This window comes from Dreissena polymorpha, unplaced genomic scaffold (genome assembly GCF_020536995.1).
Source record: "Dreissena polymorpha isolate Duluth1 unplaced genomic scaffold, UMN_Dpol_1.0 chrUn091, whole genome shotgun sequence".
Classification (NCBI taxonomy): domain Eukaryota; kingdom Metazoa; phylum Mollusca; class Bivalvia; order Myida; family Dreissenidae; genus Dreissena; species Dreissena polymorpha.
Window position 1 is genome coordinate 100641 of NW_026273405.1, and position 11486 is coordinate 112126.

Genomic DNA, 11486 nt, shown 5'->3' on the forward strand with positions numbered 1-11486 from the left:
CTTAACTTCGTTCCAAAATGTGCGTATAATATAAATATCTTTTTATATAAAATTTCAAATGTTAAAGACCTCAATAAAAGGAGGTTATCACTCTACTCATAGTTCAAAGTAACCTTGGATGTTTTAATTGCTTTGGGTTAAAAGAAAATCAAGCATTTGGCGGAAGTTAGTTTAACAACAACAACGAAGAAAACTCTCCCCAAACGTTTTCTTCTTAAATGCCTTACAGGTCACAATATACCAAAAGATTTCCTACACAAATTCAATGTAAAAGCAATAACTTTAACGAAAAATGAAGTCAAACTTTTGCGCATAGAGACCCTCATAACCATACCTTTTCTCGAAGAGCATTCCAAGCCAAATTGATTTAAGCAATTAAAAAGATAGGTCACGTGGTATGCAAGAAAGAATTCGTCACGAATCAAAAGTCACTGTTTTACGGCCATCTATTTACCGGCTTCTATCCAGTTCATGAGGGTTTCCCGCCATCTGTCAAAGTTTTATGTAGTCTCCAATCTTCAGATAAAAGAGTGAATTTCTAGTAAACATCAATGTTTTCCCTGCCACATGCTCACAGAAATATTCTAAAATTAAGTCATGGCAAGTGACCCTACAGAGAACCGTGTCTTCAAATAAATGATGTTCATGTTTTTAGAGAGTATACCATTGCACTCCAAAAAAATTTAGTATAATGTAACCTAAAGGAGAAATAAATTCTGATTAAAATGTGTTGTTTTTTTGCATATTAGTATCTTCCTATTCATATTGCACCAATATATTAAGTTTGGCTGGATTATCTGTCCATTTGGCCATTTTATATCATATTTTCACAAAGCTGTTGTGTTCAATATCTGCAACAAAATACCAAAACAAACCAAATGGACAAGCACGTGGGGCTTATGCGGGGTGGGGAAAGAATGACTTTGCTAGATATTTTTACTCTTAGCATTTTTGATAATGTCTTTTCTGTGTGTGTTTTTTAATCACCCCAAATATGTCAATTTCAAAGCCAAAAAATCCAATTTCATCCAAGAAAATAAAAAAAAAAGTCAAAATGAGAGATCAAAGATACTTTGAAGTGTAGAAATCAATTAACTTCCAATAACTTGTTGTTTCACACCAATAAAAGTGTGAAATCTTGAAAGCGCCTTGTCGCTCAGAGCCCATTTATCTACCAGCCACCAATGATATATTCTAGCATATAACGTCATGGATGCCTTTCAAGTGCAGCAGAAGGTCAATATGCACAGCCAGCTCTCATTTAGAGGTTCAACTTGGCATGTTCCCCTTTTACTACAAGCACGGACAGTGACAGGGAACCAAAATAAATAATTTCGGATTTTTTTGTTTTTGTCCATGTGTTCAAGCAGAATGATATGTGGCACATTTTTCGGATCAACATAAGTTCGTGCATTCTGATCTTGCGGAACAAATAAGGAAATCAACTGATTTTTTTTTAAGTCAAAGATGATTTAAAAGGAGTCCGACGGACTCCCCTGACGCAAAAACAAGGAGTCTCATTTTAAGGAGTATCGGACCCCAGACTCCCGTTAGTGTCGAACGCTGTAAACTATAAATGATATCAAACATTATGCTCTAGCAACGGTTTGAAGCCCATGTAAATAGCTTCAATTGCTCTTTCGTACAAATATTCAAACAAAAGATGTTTAGTTTCGAAATATTATCAATTTCAGGAGCTACATAAGAAATAAGTGTTTGTTTAATCTGCTCACGATTGAATAAACACCAATTCCAAACTTGTTATCTACAGAAACCAGAGCTGTTTCTGTGTTTTGTGTTATCGTTTGTTTAGTGGGTTCAATTGCGCAACAAAAGTACATCAATTAATAATAATGAGTCACGTAATCGCTCGTTGTAGAAGTTTAGCAGTTATAATTAGGTCCCTTTTTTTTGTTGTCTGCCAAAATTAATAAACACATACATACACATAATATGTGTATTATATTATAATACCAACATATAATCACTAATATTTGAGAAATGTATACATAAGTACATAAGTGTTTTATCATGTGGTAAATGCCAACGATTTGTGCAAGCATTTAACCACAAGGGCAACAGCAATAACCACTTGGGGCTGACGAGGTCAAAGCGTAGTCCGTTTGTCTACGACGTCGGGTATATGTTTTATTACGAAACATTGTGTCAATACACTACTTAATCAGGCGAGTTTTATCTTTTCTGAAATTTATGGATTAGAGAACGGAACATCCAGTAATGGTAGGTACTTATGTTCAATAATAAACTAATTACAAATGCGCGTAGTTGCAACCTTTACATTGCTTTGAGTTAAAATCGAAATATTTTGATTTTAAGTAATGCATAACGTCGCTGTCGTTCTCAAACCTTGTAGCTACAAAATGCCAACTTTTCAGGAGAGAGAAAAAAAACGTCACTTTTTTTTCATAACGATGTTTTAGAAATTGAAATTGTGTAAAAATACCCAAAAAATGAAGCTGCAAAATACGGTACAAGCCGTAGACGCGTAAGTCATACTGATAAGTAATAATGATATTCAGAAACGGTAACTTCGATATTTTGTAACCACAGTTTTGTCATTTTAATGAGGTACGACAATTCGTCCTGATAGGAAACCTCGCAGCTGCAAATATAGAAAGGGTTTTTGTCACATTTGTCCAAACGAAATGACGTATGTATAGGTGAAATGACGTCGATACGACTTTTCGCCGGAAAGAAAGCCAACAATCAAGCTACAACATTTCGTCATGTTGCTTTTTCAAGGGCTCTGATCGGCGTAGAGCAACGAGATATAGCACAAAAACACGCGTCAGACTTCATACATTCGGAAAAGACGAAAAAAAGGAGAACATTTGGGAGCTACGAGGTTTGAGTACGATAGCGCCGATAAGGTGGTTATTCTGTTAAAATAGCCAATTACAGTAACTTAACTTAAATGAAACTACATGTTAATTTGATACGCTGTACAATAAACATTTTAAAGTAAAAACAAGTTAGGAACATATATTTTAATCATTCAAATGCTTTGTTTCGAAGGAAATTACAAGTCGCTTTATATACACAGAGTATGTATTTGTTGTGCAATGAACTACAAATGTAATGTATAGGTTACTCAACGAAGTTTCATTCGTATATACGTATACTGTCAGACACATGGTCATGCCTAATAATACTATTTCGCCTTAATTCCTGATAACTGGGTCACACTTCACATTTCTAAACACACCAATGGCCTAACGATACATAGATCAATATGTAAATTGTAAAATTGTGTCAATTAAACACAGTTGTAAACCTATATTGCATTTGTTGAATTGAAACTTGACTTCGATTTGATAAATCAGCGGTATATTTCATGTATATTTCACTTTTAACCGCATAAACCAGACACATGTTGGAACATAATTTGATGTAACAGACCTATGAAATGTCATTGTGCTTAAATTCAGAGTTTTGTTATTAGAAAAGCATAATCTTACCAGTTTACAACCCAATTTGTCCACCAATCTGTACTTCGAGGGCATGTGTATTACAATGTTTCGTAGTAAAACATATATCCGACGTCGTAGACAAACGCACAACGCTTTGACCTCGTCAGCCCCCAGATATAACCAATAATGTAATGTTTGCTTTACAGAATGGGAATCCTAACAGTTGTGCGTCCTTGTTTGAAACCACTGTCAACTGGGGTGGTGTTGTTGCTAATGGTCTTCTATGTCATTTCCGGTAGACAGATGTCGTTATATTTTATCCCGGGTATGTATTATCACTGTAATTTATGCCTAATTGCAGTAGTTATCAAGGTATAGAATAAAGGTCCCGGCTTACTGTGATTTGCTTTACAAATTAAGTAAGTTCCATGCGAGAACTGTCAATGCTTTGGGTCTTATTTTTGTATTGCTTTAGAATATTTAAAACCGAAGGTTTCACTTAATGAAACGCTTTTTGATATGCTGACCTTCATGTTAATCTTCTTTTATAGGTGCCAACATTTTCGGATTGTGCAAGAGTTTTTCATCTTCATAAAAAAATAACCTTTGTGTTTTACTTCCAATATTCAGTTTTGAATCTGGAGTGAAATAAAGCGTTTTGTTTTTCTGCAGGTGTTGCGAGAGACTTGCACCAGCGTACTGACACTCGACCGGGAAACGAAACACTGACTATGTCAACGCCCGTCCTCCTGTCTTTGCAACGTCCGACGCTCGGCGCTTCGCTACCGCCGTGGCATTTCCGGTCACCGCAGCCAGCCATGTTTCAGAATCAGAGGCCACATACTCCATGCACAACCGCATCTGGCGGCTCGCCGGGTGGTTTTTCTCACACAAACCCAGAAGACATTGTTCTTATTAGCAAGGATTCTTCTATGGTTAGTCAATTAAATGAACTGGAACAGAGGTCACGGCATTTAAACACAACGTGCTTCAAGGACGTTTTACTCAACGCAACTTATAAGAGAACGGAACGCGGACGGTTTTTTTCATTCTAAGGTTACAATATCGGATATTGCAAAGTGCCAAAAGTTGGGTCTACTTTTTGGACATTGTTATTCACAACTCTTGACAATGGAGTCGATTTTGGCAAGAAGCTTTTAGAAAAGAAACGCAGTTCTCTAAACGCCGGTCGTTACACTTTTTCTTCCTCATTCACGTACCTTAAGAGTGCCAAAGTTCCAATAATTCTCCCGACACGTGACCCATATTCTCGGCTTTACTCGGCTTTCATCGACAAATCATACTTGCCCGTTAGAATAAACACAAACTACGCTGTTCTTAGCATTCAAAACAAATCACTGTGCGCAACTGATGTTTATTTTCAAGAATTTCTGCAATGGATTTTGAACGAAGCGAAAGCAGGCAAATCTTTATATGAACACTGGGCACCGATTTATTCTATTTGCGGATCTTACAAGGTTAACGCTCAGTACATTGTAGAACAAGAAACATTTGCAAACGATATCGGCGTCTTATTAAAGAAGCTGAACGTATCGTCAGATACAACTTCATCATGCATACGCTGGAAGGCAAGCGGATCCAGTCATCCTTGCCGGGAATTGTGGCTACAATTCTAGAGCGGAGTTCTGGGGCCGAAATTTGGCCGGTGTATGCCATGGCTGGAGGTCACTCGAAGGATATGGCGCTCTTTCCAGATTCAGGTTAAATTATACTAAATAATCGTTTAGAAAATCATCATAATTTACTCGAAGGCATACTGTACAATTAAGAAAGTTGATCTGGTTTTATATTATAAATTTATTGATAAGGTTAGCATAGGTGTTCATTAGGTAATCACTCAAAAATGAGTTATGGGGCTATATCAAAATATTGCTCGGAAACAGTTTACAGTCCAATAGAAAACAGCCGAAAAATGTTGGTAAAAACAGTCGATTTTGATTTATGTCAATGCCTTTTTTGCTTTGTAAATAACATCTTTTTTATTCGAATCAGCTCAGAATGCTCGTCAAGAAAATTTGTTGTTATTAGATTGCCCATATGAAAATTAGTGCATTTATTTTCGCTTCAAGTTGTCGCTTTTACATTGAATTATACAATGAAAATATGTAGTATATTGTGACCTCCAGGGCTATATTCGCGAGGACCGAGGATATCCGCAAGGTACGTTCGAGTCCATTCGGAACAGCTCAGATCCGTCACTAGTATCCGATATAATTTTGGCGGAAATATTCAAGTATACTTTATCGTCGGAAGAACGTAAAATTCAACGAGAAAATGCGTTACGAAAAGCGTATGATGGTGTCAGCAAAGATGTTGTTGACGTGATCAAAGACTTGTACAGTGTGGACTTTTCAATATACGGTTATTCTAATATTCCACCAAATGAAAGATAAAATGTTTTTGTTTTTTTTCGAGAATCAAAATATTATTTGATCATTTCTAAACTGTTTGAGTGAACATATGTCAACACACAGGCTTAACGTTCATGTTTGTTTTCTTTATATTCATATTATTTTACCTCTTGGCTGAATGGTTAAATCGTGTATATATGTAGATTCAAACATAGTACCAGTAATCTTTGCTATTGTTTTCATGTTCATAAATACTAGTTCAGCTGGGAACGCATTTTGTTTGAAGAGATAAATAATAAAACAATGCAAACCCAAATTTATATAATTGTTACATAATATTGTATTATTTGTATTCAATCCTTTAAGAATACACGTGTACTGCATAATAGGCATTTACTGAAATAAATGCCCGGGACTCACTTTGTGTGATAGACCCACCTGATTTAGCAACAGTAACAAAAAATTACCTATGGTTACTTTAAAAACAATTTATTTTTGTATTTTCATTCATCGTTAGTGCATTTTTGCTTTGTTCTTTTAAAAAGTTTTTTAATTGTCCTCTCGTCAATTTGTGACCAAACCACTTTCAGAATGTTTGAACAGTTAATAGTTCCTGAGTTGCTTGCGGTAACCGAGCTTATAGAGTAACGAACATTGTTTGTCATGAAAAATGATCATGTCAAGTATTACATCAGTTAAATACTTTATGACGTTCTTTTGTTATTCAGACAGCTGTCGTTGCGTGTCCCGATAAAAACATTTAATTAAAATGATAGTGATGGAGTGTCACGTGTCCAATGTTGCATTGAGTCAAATGATGGAGTGTAACGTGTCCAATGTTGCATTGAGTCAAATGATGGAGTGTAACGTGTCCAATGTTGCATTGAGTCAAATGATGGAGTGTAACGTGTCCAATGTTGCATAGAGTCAAATGATGGATTGTAACGTGTCCAATGTTGCATTGAGTTAAATGACATTGCATGAGCTGAAATCATATTTCGGCGTTAAAGTTTTCGCAACTATATGAGCCGTGCTCTATGAAAAATGTGGTTAAATGCATGTGCGTTAATTGTCGTCCCAGATAAGCCTGTGCAGTCCGCACAGGCAAATCAGGGACGACACTTTCCGCTTTCATTAAATTTTTAGTTCAAAGATAGTTTCTTCGTAGCAAAAAATCCAGTTTAAGCGAAGAGTGACGTCTCTGATTAGCCTGTGCGCAAATAAATAAAATGCATTACATACTAGTCGCCGCATTCCAGTGCGACGCCAATAATGGCAAGATTCAAATGAATTTTTTTCCCCAACTTTCGAATGTCTAAAATTGGTAGATGTGCTTAAAATCATTCCGATGCCTCACATAATTCACTCTCAGATACGATATGACGTCATAAACTTGAAAAAAATGATGCTGACGTGAGTATATTGACTATAATCTTATTCATTTAAAAATTCACAATTTGACGATTATTAAATTGAGATGAATTGCGTGTTGGTTTTACATAAAATCTCGATAAAATACATCAATGGAAACTCGTCTTTTACGATTTATTCACAAATAAACACCATTATTACGTTCGTGAATGTGTTCGACGGTAATTTTAGCGGCAGAGCGTGCTCATTGGGTGGATATCACTGTTTTCGTACTTCTGGAAAAGCTGCAATTAACAATAAAAACTATGAAACCGACGATGTAGTACTAATAAAAGTGGAATTTTTGTCTTTCAATAGTATGTATAACAAGAATTTTTTCAATAGAGTACGAATGCCTCCACATTCCACCTTTGTCGCAAAACTCCGCTTATGTCATAAATAAAGCTGTTTATGACCAAATTTGATATTACACTTCTAAGTGTGAGCCAGACTTGTGAGGGTCACATGTCATTCTCAGTCCCCTCATCTTGTAATTTCTCAAAAATTATATTCAACACGCGTGATAGATACCAACATGTTAACCCGAATACGATGTTAAATGGACAAAATTGGCATTGGCCTTTGAGTTAGGGAGACAGGGTTACACACAAAATGCCGTCTACTCGTGGTGTTCATTAGTGGAAATTATGTTAAACATATTATGGACGCAAGTTTTGATCCAAACAAGTCTTTTATGGCAAAATTTCACCTTAAATTAATATTTGATATTGGCCTTTCAGGAAGGGATACTTGCAATTACACGCAATACGTTGTGGTGGACATTTACTTGCAAGTTATTCAATATCCGGCAATATATTGCAAAGTTTTGTTGTTAGAATAGGAAACTTTGCAAAGGACGTACACACGTGTTTGAAAAGAACAGACAAAAAGACGGACGGGTGAAAACTGTTATAGGCCCTTTTCTTCGAATCGTAGATGGGTGATAACAGATATACATAAAAAAGTCCATACCAAATGACGTATAGGGCATTCGTTGGACTCGCTAAATAACACAATGCATGAACTGATTAAATAAAATATGGCATTGAAACAGCACGTTACAGTCTGTATTTTGCTATGGCAAAAACAGCTAATGTTCATAGTCCAGGTATCACATTTAAACTATAAAGCTTAATCTAAATTTAAAATTTTGCAAATCACAATGCACTTAACGGTAACATTTAATTTTCTAGATTTGTAATTTATAAATACTTATGTATACATGTAAAGTGCATTAAAGCTTCAACGTCTATCAAGATATGTTTTCCAACTGAAGCGTGCCTTATCCAAAAGTGCCAGAATTAGTTCGTTCAAACGAAGTTCAATTAAATGTGTTTATTTATTTACAAGACTATTACACTGAAGATGTTCATACTTGTAACAGGATTAAATTTAGTACGTTGTTAATGTGAATTGTTTTCACCTTTTAATCAATTTAATTAATTAACATCATTTCGTTGCGCACAATTTGGACTTCGGAAACGGCCGGTCCACGATCGATGCTGTTGTCTTCTTCGCGCATTACTAGTTCATTCATAATAAGTCATTTCAAAAACAAATGATACGTCTTTTTGCTGACTTGATGCGATGGTTTTCAGCCACGTATAGCAATTATAAAAAGGTGTTATGGTTTTAAACATGTACAAACGTGGTTTACAGATTAAAGTCCTGACAACATTCGCGAAGTGTATCAAATCATGAAGTTGTGTAAATTATTTTATCGTCATATTCTTTTTTATGTGAAAAAGGGGAAATAATGTTATTTTGGCGTTTTTTAAGTCGATCTAGAGTAATGGTTACAAAATAACGTGTGAAAAATATGTGCATATTTAATGCATTGTCTTGGTTTTGTAGTTATTTACTGATGACATGGATATTCAAAGCATATCGCTCAAACAAGTTCAAATTATTCCTTATTGTAATATATATGGGGCTTATAAGCTACAAAACCAAAGACATGGCGTCTTGAAAACAGACGACGCATTGCCTCACAAAGGACTTAAAATGGATCCTTTGTTCATAATGTTATCAATTTAAATACATATGAGTGGTTTTTAAGAATACTAGTACTAAAAGTGTAACGGTGCACAAGGAATTCAAATTGCCGATTGAAATTAATACATATAATAATAAAAACGTTTTAGGTAATCTCCGTTTGGTTTCGTTAATGACATCGATTGTATAAACGAACGCTTCTCAACATAAAATATAAGAAAAAGACTTTCGATAGTGAACATCTTAAGCTTTCAACATTTTACAATATGCATGCATGGTTTAAATGTATACATTTCTACAAACACAATTATGTTTGGAATACAATTATTATTGAGGTAGCTTAAGTGTATTTAAGTTCAATAAACACATTGTATTTAATATATCCAGCAGAGCTACATATTACAATGTATGCGAGATGAAAATATTAAATGCCCTCCCAAAAGAGCCGTTTTTAATACTTACTAGAACCCAATAGTTCACGAATTCCGTTTTAACCACGAGTCCGTCAGCTTAAAAACAGGAAAATATACGTTGAGGCATACCGAGCTATATTGTTGAACAAAGGTTGACGAGTGCCGATCTAGATTTTGAATGTATGCCTATGTTGGATACTTGCATATTTACGGGCGCACCTAAATTGGTAAATTCGGTACTGGTTTGGTTAATAAGGTTCTGTTTGTGACAAATGATATGGTTATAAATACGGATCTCGATTGATTAAAACTGCCCTAGATTGTTGATTACAGACCTAGATTGTCAAATGCGTACCTAGATTTATAAATATCGGTTCGGATAGTCAATACGGTACCTCGTTCTGTGAATAAGGGTCTAGGTTTGTGAATATGGAGTAACATTAAGGACTTAATACAGATATAGAATGGTGAAGTTTGACCTAATAAGATGAACCTGCCTGTGTGAATTAATACCAGCCTGATAATAATGTATGTCATCTACCTAGGTCTAACTTCAATAATTAAGGTCATTTGTAACCAATCGAGGCCCAGAGTCACCAAATAATATGAGCCTCGTTCTATGACAAGATGCTTAAATGCATGTGCGAAATATTCACAGGCTAATAAGAGACGACCCTCTCCACAAGTATTGTATTTTCCGTTCAAAGGAAGACTCATCTTGACCAACATCCATTTAACCCTTTCAGTGCGGGAACCGAATTTGAAGGCCTTTGCAAACAGTTTGTATCCAGATGAGACGCCACAAACGTGGCGTCTCATCAGGATCCAAACTGTTTGCTATTCTGATAGTATTCTTTGAAAAAAAAATCGAAGAAAATGCTAATTTTAGAAATTCAGCAGACGACATTTAAGCAGACGACAAATCCCAGCATGAAAGGGTTAAGTTGTACAGTTTCGTCCCTTATAAGCATTTGCTGACTGCAGAGGCTAATCTGGGACGACACTTTCTGCACATGCATTATAACTCCCTTTCGTAGTGCGAGGCTCATATGTATAAACGCCTTACCGCTGGTGTCCATCTTTTTGTAGAAGTTTTTTAGTCTCAGTAGTCCAGAAAGTATTAATTTTTCAGCAAAATAAAACATTTCACCAAAAATACGACCTTGAATGGTGATGTTAGACCAATGTAGGTTGAACAGGTGCCTACGTGGATGAATAAGGGCATTATAATACATATGAACACCTTACCGCTGGTATCCATCTTGTTGTAGAAGTTGTCGTAGTCGTGGTAGTCCAGAAAGTGGTCCCCATCCACATCGTACTCGTCAAACAGGTAATGGCTCAGCTCGTACTGGACCGGGTCAGACTTGCAGATGTATGTGGTGTACACGCTACGGGTAACGCGGCCATCCACTGACAAGATGTATGTCACATTGGGATGGTGTACTCGCTACGGGTAAGGCGGCCATCCACTGACAAGATGAATGTCACATTGGGATGGGATAAGAATAGTACCATAATACCGTGAACGTCGTACTCTCGTAAAACTGGGTTGAATGCATTTGCGTAAAGTGTCGTGGCCACTTAGCATGTGTAGTCCACACAAGCTAATCTGAGAGGATGCTTTCCACTTTAAGTGGATTTTCGCTGTAAAGACACTTCCTTTATACGGGAAATGCCATAAAAGAAGGAAGTGTCGTCCCTGATTAGCCTGTGCAAAAAGCACAGGCTTATATAAGACGACATTTTAAGCATATGCATGACGCCTAATTTTCCCATAAAAAGAGTCGTGTGTTTAATAAAAAGTAGACATATTCGGTGATTATGTTATCGGTACAAAGGTTTACTAGTTATGACTGTACTCT

At 36.0% G+C, this 11486-nt stretch overlaps 1 protein-coding gene across 1 annotated transcript; it reads right to left on the reverse strand.

Moving 5' to 3' along the window:
* Nucleotides 1–7334: 7334 nt before the first annotated feature.
* LOC127864054 (uncharacterized) lies at nucleotides 7335–11071 on the reverse strand (the record flags this gene model as incomplete). The annotated part of the gene is made up of 3 exons (XM_052403736.1): nucleotides 7335–7458; nucleotides 9671–9717; nucleotides 10870–11071. Coding segments are annotated over 3 exons (306 nt in total), but the record flags the coding sequence as incomplete, so codon positions are not given.
* Nucleotides 11072–11486: the final 415 nt, after the last annotated feature.